This window comes from Carcharhinus amblyrhynchos, chromosome 8 (assembly GCF_965287045.1).
Source record: "Carcharhinus amblyrhynchos chromosome 8, sCarAmb.v2.hapA, whole genome shotgun sequence".
In the NCBI taxonomy this organism is placed as follows: Eukaryota; Metazoa; Chordata; class Chondrichthyes; order Carcharhiniformes; family Carcharhinidae; genus Carcharhinus; species Carcharhinus amblyrhynchos.
In genome coordinates, this window is record NC_137331.1 from 87,408,554 (window position 1) to 87,429,604 (window position 21,051).

Below are 21,051 nucleotides of genomic sequence, written 5' to 3' on the forward strand. Positions count from 1 at the left end.
ATTCATATGTCACACACAATTTCTGGCCTCACACATGCTCATGAGATTTTCCCACTTCTTACATGTCTGTTCCCTTTTCATCCACTTGGATGGAATCCAAGTTGTATACAGAGAATGGCTGGCCATTCTCCATTGTCTCAATGGAATTAAAGATTATTGTTTTTTTTTAAATCTAGCCAAAGAAAGAATTTGAAATTATATATGTTTTAAAATAACCTTTGTAACACTTGTGTAGCAATCATTCTGAGTGCCTGGCTGCACTTCATCAGGGCAGGAGTTCACAAGGAGTTTACTGTAAGCTTTCACTTGAAGTTCTGGTTGTGTTCCTGAAAATTGCAGCTTTACGTGAAACAACTTTTAAGGGTAGACTTTTACTTTTGCCGGGCAGACACACATTCCATTGCGTTTGTGCTATATTTCAGATGGTGGGCTCAGGTGCAGATCATCTGCATGCCCCATTGACAATTATGCTATTTGTGAGGGCGTTAAATCTCCAATTGACCTCCATGAGGTGAGGCATTTTGGTAGGAAGAAAATGGAGGCAAAAAAGAGCTAAAACTCTGAAGATGTGCAGGGTGAAAAGTCTGACCACACCAGGTTTATCCACATCAAGATGTGCAGGAGCAGAGGATCCTGCAAAGACATTTACATAAACCATTCAACGTGACAGGTTGTGAGCAGAGAGCAGTTAATAAAGCATATAGTATTTTGGGCTCTATTAATGGGAGCATAGAGTACAAAGAGTAAGGATGTTATGCTGAACGTCTACAAGACACTAGTTAGGTCACAGCTGGAATATTGTATATAATTCTGAGAACCACACTGCAGGAAGGATGTGAATGCATTGAAGAGACTGCAGAAGAGGTTTACAGAAATGGTTCCAGACTTAAGAAACTTCAATTATGAGGATAGATTGGAGAGGCTGGGACTGTTCTCCATGGAAAGAAGAAGGCTCAGAAGAGACTTGGTAGAAATGTTCAAAATCATGAGGGGGTTGGACAGAGTTGATAAGGAGAAACTATTCCTGTTCATAAAATGATCAAGAACAAGAGGGCACAAATTAAAAATGATTTACAAAGGAAGCAGATGAGATGTGGATGTAGTCTGGAATGCACAGCCTGCAAGTGTGGTGAAGGCAAGTTCAATCAAGGCATCCAAGAAGGTATTAGACGATCATTTGAATAGAATCGATATGCAGGGTTGAATGGAACTTAAAACATTATGCTTGTTTGGAGGGCCAGTGCAAACTCAATGGGTTACGTAAGTAACAATTCTGTGGACAGCATGGGGGTGTGATGGAGACGGATTCAATTCAGGCTTTCAAGAGGGAATTAGTCGATTGTTCGAAGAGAAACAATCTACAGGGTTAAGGAGAGAACGTGGGGGCAGTGGTATGGGCGAAGTGCCCATTCAGAGCCCTGGTACGGAAACGAAGGGCCGACTGGCTGCATCCTGAGCTCCAACAATTTTATGACCCTGGGAACGCGCTTGGACCAGCTGGTACTGAGGAACGCGCGGCGGGAGCGCGCTTGTAACGGCTTGTCCTGAGGAACGCGCGGCGGGAGCGCGCTCGGAATGGCGGGTACTGAGGAACGCACGGCGGGAGCGCGCTTGTAACGGCTTGTACTGAGGAACGCGCGGCGGGTGCCTGCTTCAGGCGGCTGCTATGGTAACGGGGCGACCCCGCGCTGCCTGACGGAGTGGCGGAGGGGGGGGAAATGGGGCAGGTGGGTTTTGGCTCCCAGTGAGCGGGCAGGGGGGCGGCCGCCTTCACCATCCCATGCAATGAACGGGGACGAGAGAACCGCAATGTTTCAGGCCCGTGACCAGGACACGCGAGCCAGGTAAGGCTGCCAGCCACTGCCACCGGTTCGGGCTCCGTGCCATCAGGAAAGTGCGAGGCTCCACTCAAGGCCTGGTCTCGGTGTGCGGCTGCGGGAAGCTGCGATGTGAAGTGAATAAGGGCAATAGTTTCCGTGCTGAGAGAATGCAGCGATAATGGTTACGGGGAGTAATTCCTACTTCAGCCTCGATTTTCGCCTCTTAAAGAGATTGGAAAATGCAGTGTCAACATTTCTACTCATTCATTTTGGTGGACAGAAATCTCGAGTACCACACTCCTGAATTCCCCATACCAGACACCCTGGACTATTAGTCACTCTTTAAAAACTCCTGACAGGTTTTGATCATATCTGATCTATCTGTTACTTCTTACATGTTTCCCAAAATATCTAATTATTCCAGACACAAACTTTCAAGGGTGTTATTAATTGCTATATGACTAATCCTTTCCTCAACAGCGCCAAGCTTTAACTTAGTGATTTGATTTGATTTATTATCGTCACATGTATTAATATACAGTATAAAGTATTGTTTCTTGCACGCTATACAGAGCGTACCGTTCATAAAGAAGGAGGAGACAGTGCAGAATGTAGTCTTACAATCAAAGCTAGGGTTTAGAGAAAGACCAACTTAATGCAAGTTAGGTCCATTCAAAAGTCTGATGGCAGTAGCAGTTGTGACATTTTTAGTGTGTTTACGTTGCTGCCCCGCCATGCCAGTAATACCAATTTGTTTTTATTCACATTTCCTTGGAAGATCTTTCAGTCAACACATCTAATGCTGCGCAAAATAAGGAATAAAAAGTTGAATAAAGGCAAAATACTGAGGATGGTGGAATCTGAAATAAAAACAAAATGCTGGAAAAACTGTACAGGTGGAAAGCAAGATGCTATTGGACCTGGTCAGTTTTCCCAGCATTTTCTGGGTCTTTTTTGTTGAATAAGAATGGAATTTCTGCAGAGTTGGAAGATTGTGCCACAGAGAAATGGCTAAGATCAGCTATTTCCACCTTTTTTTCCTAAAATTAGGACAAGGGAATGGGAAAACCAAGCAGATATTCAAGCCAAAATGTTTTCAATTTCCCACGATGCTAAATGGCGTACTGAAAGTTTGATCCCTGTTAAAGTAACATTGGATGGAATTGTGGATAGGAAAAGAATTGGCAAGGACTTCTTGATTACTTTCTTCCATGTTACCTCCACTCCATCCACTAAATTCTAATACTTAGCACTTGCCTAAATTTCCACAGTAACCCTTAAAGGAAAAGTTAGTTTGACATATGGTGCATACAGTCAAAGAGATTCCCTTTGACAATTTTTATATCTCTAAATTTTTCATAGTGTTCTACAAATTCAAAATAATGTTCTATTAATTCCAAATAAAATCTTGATTTTGTTTCAGGGACAATCAAGCCAAATATATTCACAGTACTGTTATAAATGTGGAAAAACACTTTGGTGAGATGTGCAGCTTATTTGCCGCCTATGCACGGAAAACTGCAAGACTACGTGATAAGGCAGACCTCATGGTTAAAGAACTCCGAGAGTACTCTGACACAGAAACTCCTCATTTAAAATTTGGTCTGAGTAGCTTTGCAGATCACCTTGCTTTAATTCAAGATTATCGACATGCAGAGGTGAGTGACTGAAAATATTTGTTTGAATACATTCTTAGTTTGTAATACTTGTCCTATAAGGGTATCTGCATATCAAGGGCTAATGTGGAAAACATTACCACCCTCAGTGTAATTTAAAGAGACACAAGACTTAAGACTAAACGGTTGTGGACTGAACAGAGATCAGTGTAGAAACAATCATGAAGTTAGCCTTGGGCTAGACACTGCATATGTGTACATACAGTAAGTAGTCTCACAACACCAGGTTAAAGTCCAACAGGTTTATTTGGTAGCACGAGCTTTCAGAGTGTTGCTCCTTCATCAGATGAGTGAGGATATATATATAGTTATGTGTTATCAATAAACACTTAATGTTCAACCAAACAAGACTCAGAATTGCTTTGCATGGCTACTAAACATACAACATGGTGCCAGTTAAGATGGGTAAGATGCTCTTTTGGAGAGTCGATAGACTGAATAACCTTCTGCATTATAGGGATTCTATGTTTCCATGGACAATAAATCAACCAAATTGACTGATCCAAGGGCAGACTAAATTTAATATTTGTTTGGTGACTTTGGTGGAAAGATTCTAAGGATACATGATAGTTTTACAATTAGATAAAAAGACATGAGCTGCAAACGCTATTCTATTCAGTAGATCTGAAAATCAATGTTGGTTGTTTCAAGTATTTCTTTTAGGAGTGAGTTCCACATTCCACATTTTAACTCTTTGATAAAATATATTTCTACAGAATTTCCTTTTGGATTTATTTATGAGCATTTTATACTTACTATCTCAAATTTTGATCTCTTCCCCACAAGTGGAAACACATCTTCCCTAATCCGTTGCTCTCCCTATTTGAGAATTAGAATTGTCTTTTCAGTAATCCATTTCCTTCTATTCCGCTTTCTCCATTTTTTGTCTGATGATAGCACACATGCCTCTAACTCAGAAGGTTGTGAATTTTAAGTCCCACTACAGAGATTTGAGCATAAAATCCAGACTAACATTCCAGACTAATAATCTAGTACAATACAAAAGATATACTGTATTTTTGTTTCATCTGGAAGATGGGGCCTCCAATGAGCCAAGACCCAATCTGCCCCCTCATGTAAATATTCGTGTAAAATAAGTTCACTACATTGAAATTGCACCATTCTAGAATAAGATGTCAGTTTTAAGGGGAGATGACAGATGTGCACCCTTGAGCCGGAAAATGAATGCATGTATCTGTGTGCTTGTATCGTTAAGCCACCTTGCGACTCAGTATAAGCCATTCTGCTGTACTATATCAGTTTGATATGTTTAGAAAAACCAACGTGGGTGTCATTGTTCAGTTTGCATGTCAGGTAGACCTACAAAAAGCTAGCTCGCTGGTCATGTGTGTTAATACACACTGCTGATGACAGGGAAATATACCATTTGCCATTAGCTGCACTCTTATAATGTGTAAAAGTGTTTCTTGAAATTCTAAATTCACCCATTGATAGTGTGGTGGACCTTTAAGATGATCTAGCCAGGGGGATCTGGCTGCACATCCTTTTCCTTTATGTTGTTGTCAGTGGAATTAATTGTCAGTTTAAATGCCATTTTTAAAATTTATATGGAATTTTATGTATGTACCAATTAAGCAAACCAATCACATTACATTAGTGTTAGATGTGCCGAGGCCACCAGCTTTATGTGATGGCTGAAAAATGATAAATATTAAAATATGTTCAAAAAAAGTTGCAGAAAAGAAATGACCAGTTTCGCAAACATTCCTTAAATGCATTTTTATTTGCTTTGCTGAGGTAGCAGTGTAAATTTAAGAATTGTCATTGGTCTCAAACAGGTTCACCTTTGTTGACTTGTGGGCACGGATAACCCAATCAAGTGAATTTCTACGTTGTGTACAGAAAATGAGTAACCATTTTGTTGTGTTACTGGAGGTGCAGTGCCCAAACTAATATGATTTAGAAGTTTAGAATACAAAGATATAATGCCTGTCTACATTCATTACAAGCTTCTTTGTGGATGGGAATTGTCAGCTACCTCCAATGACCGCCATTTCACGTACCGTTCTAAACATTTGACAATTTATCATTTGGTTATATAGGTTGAAAGGCTAGAAGCTAAAGTTGTCGAACCTATGAAGAAATATGGTTCAATTACCAAGCTAAAAAAGGCAAGTTGAGCATGCACAGTGACCATTGTAGCAGGAACATTGAGTTCATTGTAATAATATGTTAATAATGATTACATTATATTGAGAGTATATTTGTATTGTTAATGTTTTGAACATATAACACCAAAGTGCTTATGTTAGAACATAACAGTTCCAGTGACATTTTATGTAAGCAATCATTTGAATTTCATTCCTGTATGTAAAATTTGTAAAATCCCTTCTTTGGGAACCATCTGACTAATTTCTCCATTTAGTGTTTAATCAATTAAACTAGATTCTTATCTGCTTCTAAGGGCATTCTCAGTTTTTATTGATCAGCAATGATTGCCTTGTGGCTCCTTGACATGTCTCAAGTAACGCCATTTCAATACAAAATTTGATACTTTCAGAAACATGATTAAACGACTACCACATACTCTATATCCCCTCTAGATTCCTATATAAAACATAGATATAAAATAGGGATGTCAGGTAGTGAGAGTTTTAATTGATTATGCAGGTATTCAAACTTTAAACAAAAGCCAATTTATTCCACTGTATCTCAGATCACAGATAAGAGGATCTAACGTTTGCTGAAGATTTGCAGAGAAGATTTGGTTATTTGAAGAGGATTTATGCACAGTTCCACAAAATAAAATGATTCAAAATAGTGATTAGCACTGCCTGAGAATCATTTTCCGCATCTTAATAAAGTGAAAATATATTAAATGTTTTTTTTCTCACAATTACCTTGGTAACTTTGCATTAATGTGCAGTTACTAACATACTGTTAAAGTAACACTGTGTGTACATACCTCATTTTACAAATGGGTTTTAGGAAGTGAAATAGATGCACACTATTAAAATTCACTTCTGTTTGTACTGATTTTTTTAATGGATTTTTTACTTCATATTAGCACAGAGATTACAAATTACTTTGATCCAATCTTCAGAACATAACTCTCTTATATTCTTTGGCCTGTATAGAACTGTGTAACCTAAACTGGAGAGAACAATAATCTTATTTTTAAACGAAGTTTTAAAAATGGTTTTAATAGAGGTAGCTGCATGGATAGTGAATGCCTTAGTTTTGATATTTTAACACTCCTTAGATCCTGGAACTGTTCCCAAGGATTCGAAGGTAACAAACATAATCCTGCCATTTATGAAAGGAGAAAGAAAGAAAACTGAACTATAAGCCTGTTAGCCTAACATCAATAGCGGAGAAAGTACTAGGATCTTTTACTAGCGGAGTAATAACAGGACACTTAAAAAAACCTGTAATATAATTAAGCAGAGTCAACACAGAATTCTGAAAGGGAAAGAGTGTTTGATAAATTTGATAGAGTTTTTAGAACTGTAACTAGAAGATAGATAAGAGAGAACCAATGGATGTATTGTATGTTTCCTGACACAGCACGTGGATAAGCCTACGAGAGGAGAGGCTGTACTTGACCTGGTGCTGGCTAATGAACCAGGACAGGTGTCGGATCTCTCGGTGGGAGAGCATCTTGGGGATGGAGATTATAATTCTATCTCCTTCACGATAGCAAAGGAAAGAGATAGGATCAGGCAGGCTAGGAAGGTGTTTGTCTGGAGTAAGGGGAAATATGAATACATCAGGCAGATAATTGGACAAATAAACTGGAAGGAGGTGTTCCTGGGGAAAAGTACTGAAGGAAGGTGGCGGATTTTCAAGGGATGTTTGACTGGAGCTCTGCATGACAACATTCCGATGAGACAAAGAGGTTTTGGTAGGCCGCAGGAGCCGTGGTACACGAAGGTTGTGGTGAACCTAGTCAGGAAGAAAAGAAAGGTGTGTAAAAGGTTCAGAGAACTAAGAGATGTTAAGGATCTAGAGGAGTATAAGGCTTGTAGAAAGGAGCTTAAGAAGGAAATTAGGAGAGCCAGAAGGGGACATGAGAAGGCCTTGGCGGGTAAGATTAAGGAGAATCCCAAGGCGTTCTACAAATATGTGAAGAGTAAAAGGGTGAGAAGAGAAGGGATAGGACCTATAAAAGGTGAAGGGGGAAAAGTCTGTGTGGAACCGGAAGAAATGGCAGAGGTGCTTCATGAGTACTTTGCCTCAGTATTCACGGTAGAAAGTGACCTGGGAGGTTGTACTACAGGTTTGCGTCAAACTGAAAAGATTGAGTATGTGGATGTTAAGAAAGAGGATGTGTTGGAACTTTTAAATTCTATCAAGATAGATAAGTCGCCGGGACCAGATGGGATGTACCCCAGGTTACTGTGGGAGGTGAGGGAAGTGATTGCAGAGCCCCTGGCGATGATCTTTGCATTGTCAATGGAGACGGTAGAGGTTTTGGAGGATTGCAGATGTGGTTCCTATTTTCAAGAAAGGGAACAGGGATAGCCCGGGAAATTACTGACCGGTGAGTCTGACCTCAGTGGTTGGTAAGTTGATGGAGAGGATTCTGAGGGACAAGATTTATGAGCATTTAGAGAAGTTTAGAATGATCAGAAATAGCACGGCTTTGTCAAGGGCAGGTCATGCCTTACGAGCCTAGTTGAGTTCTTTGAAAATGCGACTGAACACATTGACGAAGGAAGAGCGGTGGACGTGGTCTACATGGACTTCAGCAAGGCGTTTGATAAGGTCCCCCATGCAGCACTTCTTGAGAAGGTGAGAGAGCATGGGATCCAAGGGGCTTTGGTCTTGTGGATCCAGAACTGGCTTGCCTGCAGAAGGCAGAGAGTGGTTGTGGATGGGTCTTTTTCTGCATGGAGGTCAGTCACCAGTGGAGTGCCGCAGGGATCTGTTCTAGGACCCTTGCTGTTTGTCATTTTTATAAATGACCTGGATGAGGCAGTGGAGGGATAGGTTAGTAAGTTCGCCGACGGTATGAAGGTTCGTGGTGTTGTGGATAGTCTGGAGGAATGTCAGAAGTTGCAGCGTGACATAGATAGGATGCAAGACTGGGCGGAGAAGTGGCAAATGGACTTCAACACAGATAAATATGTAGTGGTCCATTTTGGCAGGAGCAGTGGGATGCAGGAGTACAATATCAAGGGTAGGAGTCTTAGCTGGGTTGAAGGGCAGAAGGATCTTGGGGCCCGGGTCCAGAGAACTCTTAAATCGGCCTCGCAGGTGGAGGATGTGTGGTCAAGAAGGCGTATGGTGTACTGGCCTTCATTAATCGAGGGATTGAGTTTAGGAGTCAGAGGTAATGCTGCAACTTTACAAGACCCTTGTCAGACCCCACTTGGAGTACTGTGCGCAGTTCTGGTCACCTGACTACAGGAGGGATGTAGAAGCTATTGAGAGGGTGCAGAGGAGATGTACAAGGATGTTGCCTGGTTTGGGAGGCATGCGTTATGAAGATAGGTTGAGGGAGCTAGGTCTCTTCTCCCTGGAGAGATGAAGGTTGAGAGGCGACCTGATAGAGGTTTATAAAATGTTGAGAGGTATAGATAGGGTGGATTCTCGGAGGCTGTTTCCCAGGGCTGAAATGGTCGCTATGAGAGGAGACAGGTTTAAGGTGCTAGGAAGCAAGTACAGAGGAGATGTTAGGGCTAAGTTTTTCACTCAGAGGGTGGTGAGTGAGTGGAATCGGCTGCCATCGGTCGTGGTAGAGGCAAACTCACTGGGGTCTTTTAAAAGATTTCTGGATGAGTATATGGGATCTAATGGGATTGGGAGTTACAGATAGTTCTGTGGCTTGGTAAGTATAGATGTGATCGGCGCAACTTGTGGGCTGAAGGGCCTGTTTGTGCTGTAGTGTTCTATGTTCTAAAATATATTTAAGTGTTTCACAGGAGGTTTATACAAAATTAGGACTCATGGGATTGGGGGTAATATATTAGCTTGGCTTGAGGATTGACTTATGGACAGAGAATAGAATAAACAGGCCATTTTTGGGTTAGCTATAATTAGTGGAGAACTACAAGGATCACTATTTTGGCCTCTGCTATTTACAATCTGTGTTGATGACTTCAATGAGGACACTAAATGTAATGTATCCAAGTTTGCTGATGATGCAAAGTTGGAAAGCTTATAAAGTTTTAACGTTTATTTATTAGTCACAAGTAAGGCTTACATTAACACTGCAGTGAAGTTACTGTGAAATTCCCCCAGTCACCACACTCCAGCGCCAGTTCGGGTCAATGCACCTAACCAGCACATCTTTCAGACTGTGGAAGTCTGCAGGAACAAAACTTCCTATCATTCTGCTGCTCTTGTTGTTCAAATTGTCAGCAAACACTGCCGACCACAGTAAAAAATGCAGATGGTTGGAAGGTAATCTTGAAAAAAGAAGCATTTAATTTGAAAACATTCAATAACAAACAAAGAACAACCCAGCACGGGAAACAGGCCCTTCGGCCCAACGAGCCTGCGCCGCCATCTTAACAAAGCATTTTCCTACACCTACCCTGCCCCGTGTGTATGCTAATGGTACCCCTATTGTAACCAGATTCAAGGGAGAATAGGGTCAATTTGGTACACCGGTCAGCCTAAAAGCACATCTTTGGGGTATGGGAGGAAACCAGAGCACCCAGAGGAAACCCACGCAACCACAGGGAGAATGCACAAACTCCTGCAGACACCGGCCCAAATCCATGTATCTGCACACCTAGCAGTGATAGTCACTGAGCTGTTGTGGTGTCCATCTGCTAGTCCAGGTTTAAGCACACAACACGACGCGAAGTACTAGGCCACTCTCGAAACATCCAAGAGCAGCCCACGCACGACCCACCGTGTGCATGCCCCTCGTTTGACAACAAGGTGGACCGACACACCTGCGGATTAAAAGAGACAAAATATTAACATGTAGTATTACATTTCCAGTATCGTCCCGAGGCTCTGACCTTTTTTAAAATTGTCGCTTATAACCCTCCATCCCTGTGTCACTCATGCCTATCTAAGTAAACCTTAAACAAGTCCAGCGTGCTTGCCTGAACCACCTTACTTGGTAGTGCATTCCATACCCCCACGACCCTCTGTGTGGAAAAACCTCCCTCTAGTATCCATATTATACTTCTCCCCCCTCACCCTTAGCTCATGACCCCTTGTGATATTTGTCTCCAATCTAGGAAAAAGCCTGCCAGTGTTGACTCTATCTATACCTTCCATTATTTTATACACCTCTATCAGATCCCCCCCTTAATCTCCGTCTTTCTAAGGAGAAAAGCCCCAGTTTACCCAATCTTTCCTCATATCCCAGTCCTTCCATACCAGGCAGCATCCTGGTAAACCTCTGCACTCTCTCCAGGTTCTGCACGTCCTTCCGGTAGTAAGGTGACCAGAACTGGACGCAGTACTCCAAATGCGGCCTGACCAACGTTCTGTACAACTGAAGCATTAGACGCCAGCTCTTATACTCTATACCCCTTCCTGTAAAGGCTAGCATTCCGTAAGCTTTCTTCGCAACCTTCTCCACCTGGGTTGCCACCTTCAGAGACTTGTGCACTTGTAGTCCCAAGTCCCTCTGCATTTCTATACTCTTAACTGGTCTACCTTTTATCATGTAACTCCTCCCTGCATTATTCCTTCCAAAATGCATCACCTCATTTGTCAGGATTAAATGCCATCTGCCATCTATCTGCCCAGCATACTAGCCTATCTATATCCTGCTGTGTCACCTGACAATCTTCCTCACTATCCGCCAATCCTGCCATGTTGGCGTCATCTGCAAATTTGCTGATCACACCACGTACACCCTCTTCCAAGTCGTTTATATATGTTATGAAGAGAAGAGGTCCCAGTACTGAGCCCTGCGGCACACCACTGGTGACAGACCTCCAGCTTGAAAAGGACCCTTCCACTACTACTCTCTGTCTCCGGTTGCCTAGCCAGTTTGCAATCCATCTAGATACCTGTCCCTGTATCCCATGTGCCCTTTAAAACTTACTATTGTATCTGCTTCCACTACCTCCCCTGGCAGAGAGTTCCAGGCACCCACTCGCCCTCCGTGTAAAAAAAAAACTGCCTCGTATATCTTTAAACCTTCTACCTTATACATTAAACCTATGCCTCCTAGTAATTTACTCTTCCACCCTGGGAAAAAGGTTTTGACTATCCACACTGTCCGTGACACTCAAATTCTTGTAGACTTCTATCAGGTCGCTCCTCTACCTCCATTGTTCCAGTGAGAACAAACCAAGTTTCTCCAACCTCTCCTCATAACTAATGCCCTCCATACCAGGCAACATCTTGGTAAATCTTTTCAGTACCCTCTCCAAAGCCTCCAAATCCTTCTGGTAGTGGGGCGACCAGAATTGAACACTATTCCAAGTGCGGCCTAACTAAGGTTCTATAAAGCTGCAGCATGACTTGCCAATTTTTAAACTCAATACCCCAGTCGATGAAAGCAAGCATGCCATATGCTTTCTTGACTATTTTTTAAACTCAGGTGGAGAAGTTACTCTGATGGTCCTCATTGCTATTCGCAAATCCACCAACCTTTGTGTCATCTGCAAACTTACTAATCAATCCAGTTACATTTTCCTCCAAATCATTTGTATATATATTAAAAACAGCAGACGTCCCAGCACTGATCCCTGAGGAACACCACTTGTCACAGCCCTCCATTCAGAAACGCACCTTCCACTGCTACCCCCTGTCGTCCTTGACCGAGCCAGTTTTGTATCCACCTTGCAGCTCACCTCTGATCCCATGTGACTTCACCTTCTGCACCAGTTTGCCATGAGGGTCCTTGTCAAAAGCTTTACTGAAGTCCATGTAGACAACATTCACTGCCCTTTCAATCATCTTTGTCACTTCCTTGAAAAACTCAATCAAGTTCGTGAGATATGACCTCCCCTTCACAAAACCACGTTGTTTCTCACTAATATGTCCACTTTCTAAGTGGGAATAAATCCTGTCTCAAAGAATCCTCTCCAATAATTTCCCAACCATTGATGTAAGGCTCACCGGTCTTTTCTACAGCTCCATCGTGACCGCCCTACTCTTATATCTCAGCTAATAAAAAGACAAGTATCTTATATGCTGCCTTAACCACTTTATTTACTTGTCCTGCTGCCTTCAAGGATCTTGGACATGCACCCTTAGATCCATCTGGACCTCTGAACTTCCTAGCATCTTATTCATTGTAAACACCCTTATCTTATTAGTCCTCCCAAAATGCATCACTTCAAATTTTCAGGATTAAATTTCATTTGACCAGCTCTTCTATGTCGTCCTGTAATCTATGGCTTTCCTCCTCGCTGTTTGCCACACCATCAATTTTCGTGTCATCTGCGAATTTATTGACTTACCTCCGCGTTCACATCTAGATCATTAATGTACATGACAAGCAATAAGGGACCCAGTACTGATCCCTGTGGTACACCTCTGGACACAGTCACAAAAACAATCTTCCACCATTATCCTCTGCTTCCTGCCACTCAGCCAATTTTGGATCCATTTTGCCAAATTGCCCTGAATCCCATGGGCTCTTACCTTCTTGATCAGTCTCCCATGTGGGACCTTGTCAAAAGCCTTACTGAAGTCCATATAGACCACATCAATTGCATTTCCCTCATCTGCACATCTGCTTACTCTCAAAATGATGACAAAGTCGTGTTGACTATCCTTGATATCCTTTCCAAGTGAAGATTAATTCTCAGACATTTTCCCTATAATTTCTCTATTGCTGATGTTAGAATGGTAATTGGAACTGCTCAGGTATTTAGCTTGCATATTATTAGACAGTGAGATCTGATGCCAAAATCCAGTGTGGAAGCATTTCAAAAGATGTGATCTTGCAATGCATATTTATACAAGGGGCCAAAAAATTATTTCTCATAATGTGATCTGGAATGGTCTGAACAATGCCAGATTCATGAAGGCCTTTCACGAGAGGATTCCTCCTTTAAATTTGCTTTTTCACATAGAGAGCTATATATATATTCAGAGTTTCTGAATCGTTTTAGGCTTGCTCAACAAAGGAAAGTGAGAAAGCTTCTTGGAACCTTCCAAACACCACTTCTGTGTCTTTATTTATGATGTGGGTAAGCCGGCGTTGGACTGGCGTAAACACAGTAAAAAGTCTGACAACACCAGGTTTTAGTCCAACCGATTTATTTGATAATACTCACAAGCTTTCGAGGTTTCCCTCTTCGTCAGGTGAATGGAGAATTCTGGCCTCAGACAGAGCATATAAAGCACAGACAGTTTAGAGATTACTCTCTAATCTCTCCATTCACCTGACAAAGAGGGAAACCTCGAAAGCTTGTGAGTATTATCAAATAAATTGGTTGGACTAAAATCTGGTGTTGTCAGACTTTTTACCTTCTTCATTTATGCTCAGGTATAAGTTTCCTATGGTTATATCTTTCTGAGTGCAAATTTGGAAGAAAATCAGAGGATACATGCTAGACGGGGGCAAGTGGCAGCTTAGATGTTCTATTTGGTCATGTCCTTTAGATGCTAATTACAAATTGTCTCTTTTTTTCTTTCTCTGCTCACCTTTATCCCATCATTGACAGTCTTTTCATTACCTGCATATAGCTCACAAACTGAAATTTTCTTGTTAAAACCCATACCTTTCCTTTAAGACTCGTCTTAAGCATTTGAACATGCTTTCAGCTCCAATGTCTCACTTAGCTCTGTGTCCAATTGCATCTCTATGAAGTGCTATTGCAGTGCTGTTCTCTGTTAAGGATGCATATAAATGCAAGTTATTGTCGATAAATATTTGCAATACAGATAACTGTTTTTACAGGCTATCCACAGTCTGAATTCTGAGGCTGTCAATGTGTAAAAGGAAAGAAAAAAAGAGTTCTTTTCATAACTTAATTAATAAAGCAGCTTCAGTTCTGAACATGTAGATGCAAGCTAGCAGTTTTGTGCTGGACATGACTTCTCAAAATTCATATTTGTGTTACGTAATCTACTACAGTCAAAGTTATTTAGCTTTTAAAATCTTTTCACAGGAAGACCTCAAGGTTGCTTCTGGTGCTATAAAACGTGAATCAAGGCAAATTGCCCATGTGGAGAGAATGCGCCAGAGAAATCCTTCTGACCGACAAGTTGTTGTATCCTTAATTTACATGGTTGTGTGTATGTGCATTGTACAGAGCACTGTTACACAATAAGTAATAAGCAGGGTAACTGTCTTATTGGATATATTCAGGAACTTTATATTATTTTGATCTTTAAAACAATTTTTGTTCTTTCCACAGTAGAGCCCGTGATTGACCTTTCCTTTTATGAGCAGAAATGTACACTTAGCTCTTAACAGAATTATGTGATGTGGGCCTAGGAATAAAGTTGATTTTAATCGCTTGCACATTTAACCTGTGTAGAATCTCATATTGTGTGTTCCACTCACTTCCTAAATTGAGTTTTTAAAAATTTCTAGGCTACAATTTTTATTCATAGAAATGTTCAGCACAGAATCCATCCAGTATGTGCCAAATCTCAGCAAGAGCAATTTAACTAGTCCAACTTCCCTGCCCCTTCATGTAGTCCTGCAGTTTCTTTCTCTGCAAGTGCTTGTCCAGATTTCTTTAGAAAGCAATTACTGAATCAGTCTGCACCATCATCTGAGGCAGTACATTCCAAATCCTAACACCTGTTGCATGAAAATGTTTTCCCTCGTGTCACCTTTTGTTCTTTTGCTAATCACCTTGGGTCTATGTCCTCTGATTCTTGACCCCTTTGCTAATGGGAATGATTTAATTCTTTTACTCCTGTCTAGACACCATATGATTTTGAACATCTCTGCCATATCTTGTCAATCATTTCTTTTTACAGAGAGCAGTCCCAGCTTCACCAATCTATCCATATAATTGATGTCCCTCATCCAGGAATGAATCTCATAAATCTTTCCTGCATCATCTCTAAAGCTTTCACTTCTCTCTTGAAGTGTAACATTCTGAATTGGATTGAGAAAAAATACACAACTTGCGGTCCAACCGATGTTACGTAAAGATTCATCTTAATTTCCTTACTTCTGTAACCTATGCCTCAGTAGTGTATGGGGTGTCAAGGAGGGCTAGTACCTCTGGTGGGGGAACATGTCGCGTCCTTTCAGGGTGGTTTGTCCACCCTATGTCCCCACCTGGCACTCAGCTCTCACCTGTGGCTCCCCGTAGCTGTTTGCATGCGACAGCGGCCGTACCCCAGGCAACGGCTTCGACAAGCTGGCTAAACCAGGTGAGGGTAGCCGATGGGTCTCAACCCTTGGTGAGATAGGGAGATGTCTATCCCAGCATGTGAAGACAGAGTCGGACGGATTGAGCGGACGAGACCAATGGAAAGTCCAACAGTCAAGAAGGCAGTCTCTGCAAGCATCGTGGAACGCGTAGAGCAGGACAAGCCGCAGAAGATGTCCTGGTCGTCCACTGCGCCTAGTCCCACCTCCAGCCATCTTGACTCTTGTCTTGCCACCGGATCTAGATGGGAATTGGGAACAGTGAGGCTAACGCTGCACAACTCTCCCTCACTTTAATCCAGTCAAGCGCTAGTTTTGACACCCTCGTCAGTGTTCGGTTCAATCCTTGAAGTCCGGTGGCGATGGGCGAGTGACGAAGCAGCAGGTGTGGATACACTGGGAGCTGTAGTCACGGCCCTGCACGCAGGCGGCTCAGGTCTAATGGTTGTTTTCCGCTAACTGAAGCAGCAGTGGAACTCGGTGTCTACCTGAGCGACTGAGCAGTCCTCTTCAGGAATGCACTGCTCACCTCTGTAGAATGAGGAAGGGGCTAGAAAAGGTGCCCTAAACATTGCCTGCTTCACTACACCCTGGCCAGTTTACCGCGGCTGGCGGGGATCCCATCTTGCGGTCGAACAAACAAAATAAAACACAAGGTGATACCGCTCACCATTGGCACTTGGAATGTGCGCATGCTTTTGGACAACCCTACAGCAGACAGACCAGAGAGAAGTCTTAGTTGCCAGAGAGCTTGCAAGATACAACATTGACGTTGCAGCCCTGAGCGAAACTCGTCTTGCCAACGTAGATCAGTTGACTGAAACTGAAGGTGGATACATTTTTTTCTGGAGCAGTCGTGGTAGCCCTGAGCGTCGTGATGCTGGAGTTGGATTTGCCGTCAGGAGTCACCTTGTTCAGAAACTTGTTGGTCTACGCAAGGGTGTGAACGACCGGCTTATGGCACTACAGAACAGAAGTCAAGCCACCCTGATCAGTGCCTATGCCCCCACAATGAACAACCCGGACGAGATGAAAGACAAGTTCTACGAAGAACTAGATGCCCTACTATCAGCAGTGAGCAGTACCGACAAGCTGATCTTGCTGGGCGATATCAATGCAAGAGTAGGGTGTGACTCTGCAATCTGGCAGGGAGTCATTGTGAGGCATGGAGTGGGCAAGTGTAACAGTAACGGCCTACTCGTAATCAAGACCTGCGCAGCACACGATCTCCTCATCACCAACACAACCTTCCATCTGCCTATCCGTAACAAGACCTCCTGGATGCACCCCTGCTCTAAGCATTGGCATCTTACTGACTGTGTCATTGTCAGGAGAAAAGACAGGCAGGATGTCAGAGTGACCAAGGCCATGTGTGGGGCTGACTGCTGGACAGATCACAGGCTCATTGTCTCCAAAATGAGGCTCCACATCAGACCCAAGAGGCGATCACAAGGAAGCAAGGTTATGAAAAGAATCGATGCAGCCAAGCGAAGAACCTCAGCACTGGCTGAAGACTTGGAAATCAAGCTTACTGATCTACACCTCGCAGGCAGTACTGAGGATGACGGGGAGCGCTTCAAGAATGATGTCCATACATCTGCGCTGAAGATGCTCAGGCTGTCTACCTGCAAGTAGCATGATTGGTTCGATGAAAATGATGAGGAGCTAACAGGCTCTACTTGTTGAAAAGCACTGTCTTCATCGGCCTGTCAGAACGACCCATCTTCAGCTGCTAAGAAAAATGCTTTTACCAGCACTCGCAGGATAGTCCAGAATAAACTGTGTAAAATGCAGGATGCCTGGCTGAGCGTCAAGGCAGATGAAATACAGGGATAAGCTGACAGAAACGACTTGAAACAGTTCTGTGAAGCCTTCAACACTCTTTATGGACCTCAATCTCTCAGGAGCTTCCCCCTTCCCTGAGTACAGATGGTACAGTTCTCATTACAGAGAAGGCTCAGATCCTTCAGAGATGGGCTGAACACTTTGAAGCTGTCCTCAACCAACCATCATCTATTAACAATGAGGCAACAGACAGGATTCCCCAGGTTGATATCAGCAGTGCCATGGATGACCCACTGGTAGTAGCTGAAGTCACGAAAGCTGTCAGCCAGCTATCCAGTGGCAAAGCCCCAGGGACAGATGCCATACCCTCAGGGATCTATAAAACTGCTGGTCCTGCACTTATTGAGAAGCTCACTGAGTTGTTCAAGTCCTTTGAGAAGCAAGGATCTATTCCTCTGGAACTTAAACATGTTTCCATCATTCACTTCTTCTACAAGAGGAAGGGCAATCAGCAACTATGTGACAACCACCGAGGAATCTCGCTGCTCTTCATCACAGGAAAAACCCTTGCAAGAGTCCTACTAAACCGTCTGGTCAATCATCTGGAGCTGGGCCTGCTTCCAGAGTCAGTGTGCCTTCCACAAAGGTCGTGGGACTATTGACATGATTTTTGCTGCGCGCCAACTTCAGGAAAAGTGTCAGGAGCAGAATCGTGAGCTCTACACAACCTTTGTTGACTTCACGAAAGCCTTTGACACTGTAAGCTGACAAGGCCTATGGAGGATCATGTCAAAGTTCAGCTGCCTCCCCAAATTCATTCAAATGGCACACCAGTTCCATGATGACCAGAGTACTGGATGGTGGAGAATCCTCTGAGGCATTACCAGTCACCAGTGGCGTCAAACAGGGCTCTGTGCTCGCACCCACACTATTCAGCGTGATGTTTACTGCTACGCTGTATGATGCCTTCCAGGACAGTGTTGCTGGAATCAGCCTCAAGTACAGAGCGGATGGGAAGCTGTTCAACTTGAGGAGACTTCAAGCTATTACCAAAGTCAAAGAGACTGTTCTGAGAGATTTCCTCTTTGAACAAAGAACAACACAGCACAGGAAACAGGCCCTTCGGCCCAACGAACCCACGCCGCCATTTTAACATTGCAAGTGCTCTCTTCTACCTATGACCTTTGTCTACGCCTATTAGACTCCACAATAAAGGAACCATAACCAGATTGAGGGATGACTAATTTAGGGACAATTTGTTAACACCAGTCCGCCTAAGTGCACGTTTTTTGGGGTGTGGGAGGAAACCACAGTACCCAAAGAAAACCCACGCAAGCACGGGGAGAATGTGCAAACTCCCACATACACTGGCCCAAATCCATGTATCTGCACAGCAAACAGTGATAGTCTCTGAGCTGTCATGTTGCCCATCAGCTGGTCCAGTTTAAGCGTACACTAACGACGTGAAGCACTAGGCAACTCTCGAAGCAACATCCAAGAGCAGCCCTCGCACGACCCACCACGTGTATGCCCCTTGTTGGACAACATGGCAGACCGAATCACCTGTGGATTAAAAAAAAAGACATCAATGATCTTTTGCTGATGATTGCGCCCTGTATGGTGGCTCAGATGTGGGTATGCCGGCGTTGGACTGGCGTAAACACAGTAAAAAGTCTGACAACACCAGGTTTTAGTCCAACCTATTTAACCTAAATAGGTTGGACTAAAACCTGGTGTTGTCAGACTTTTTACTGGTGGCTCAGAGCCAGAGAGGCAAGTCAGTATGGACAAATTTTCCATGGCTTGTGACAACTTTGGACTCACCATTAACATTAAAAAGACCGAAGTCATGCACTAGCCTGCTCCTCATGCACCGTACGCAGAACCCATAATCACAATCAAAGGGCAGAAACTACAGGCAGTGGACCAGTTCACTTATCTTGGCAGCACCCTCTCCCAAGCTGTGACTATTGATACAGAAGTGAACTGCAGAATAGCAAAGACAAGTTCTGCTTTCAGTAGACTGCGCTGCACTATATGGGAACATCGAGGAATCAGCCCAGCAACAAAACTGAAGGTCTACAGCGCTGCAGTACTCACTACCCTCCTGTATGCCTGTGAAACGTGGACTGTGTATTGAAGGCATGCAAGACAACTCAATCATTTCCACATGACTTGTCTTCGCAGAATATTACACATTAAATGGCAAGACAAAGTACCAGACACTGAAGTTCTCTCTAGAGCAAGTCAACCATCAGTCCACACACTGCTGATGAGAGCGCAGACCTGGTGGGCAGGTCATGTCATTCGTATGTCAGACGAGCGCATACCCAAGCAGCTCCTTTTTGGGGAACTCTCTGCTGGAAGACACTGACATGGAGGCCAGAAGAAACGTTTCAAAGACACACTCAAGGCCTCCCGGAAGTCGCTTGACATAGACACGACCACCTGGGAAATGCTGGCACAAAACTGCCCTACCTGGCGCTGCCTAATCCACAAAGGCTGTCAAACTCATGAAGCAAGGTGTATTGTTGAAGCACAACGTAAGCACAAGCTGCGCAAGTCCAGAGCCACCAGCGCAACAAGTACGGTGTCTACACAGGTCTGTCCAATACATGCCAGGACATTTCGTGCCCAAATTGGCCTGATCAGTCATCTTTGGACACACTGCAACCAGTCTCAAAATGGCTAATGGTGTCGAGGTCCTCATCGATGATGATGGACGAACAACAATGCCTCAATAAAGCCCATTGTCCAATTTCCTTTGCACACTTGCCTTCCAATCTTTAACTCCAATTCAGTTAGGACAGGTCTGTTCTCAACCTAGTGACATTGACCTCCTCCAATTAAGTAATTTGAACTCAGTAGCATCAGGATTAAGAGTAAACAATATATTGATACACATATTCATTACACCAGTGACAAAAATAGCTTTTTGAGGTTTAAAAGCCACTGTAATTGGATTGATCTTATTCCATGGAAACTGTCCTTTTCCAGGACTTGATGTTAACTAAAGGCGCATTTACACTGTAGCTTCTAGATTGACATAGATCCTTGAGGTTTGGATTTCAGCCATTTAGAACTTTGTTTACATTTGCTTAGCTTCTGTCTACAGCAGTGATGCCGAGAAGAATGCTCTTGCTGAATGCACACACGCACAGAGTTTTTCTCCCAACAGAAATAAGTGTTTGAAGAGCAGCGGGGAATTGTGCCCACTTATTAAACATTTAATTTGGCATTGTATCTGTTTAAAGTGTCCAAATTTTAAAACGTTCAGGACTCGATGAACCCCGAGCATTTCGTAAATTGACTTCAATACTGTATCATTCAGAAACGAAGAATGTAAAGGAGGTGAATGTAACAATAGAATGTAATTATGTATTTTTTTATATGTACTATCATATGCATGGCACTTACTTGGAGCAGGCTTGTCAAATGTTTTCGCGTGGGGGTGCTACATTATAATTTCAAAAACAACCTGAGGTTTGAAAAGTTGCAACTTGGTGAGCAAAAAAAAATAAAAAAGATGAGTAGAAGTGCG

At 43.0% G+C, this 21,051-nt stretch overlaps 1 protein-coding gene across 1 annotated transcript in view; it reads left to right on the forward strand.

Moving 5' to 3' along the window:
- Positions 1-1,765: 1,765 nt before the first annotated feature.
- Positions 1,766-21,051, forward strand: part of cibar1 (CBY1 interacting BAR domain containing 1) — a 37,957-nt gene continuing 18,671 nt past the window's right edge. The window contains exons 1-4 of the mRNA XM_080194406.1: positions 1,766-1,844; positions 3,244-3,478; positions 5,560-5,628; positions 14,503-14,625. Coding sequence (XP_080050532.1) covers positions 1,786-1,844; positions 3,244-3,478; positions 5,560-5,628; positions 14,503-14,625 — 486 coding nt within the window. The 5' untranslated portion in view covers positions 1,766-1,785. The remainder of the gene's footprint in view (positions 1,845-3,243; positions 3,479-5,559; positions 5,629-14,502; positions 14,626-21,051) is intronic.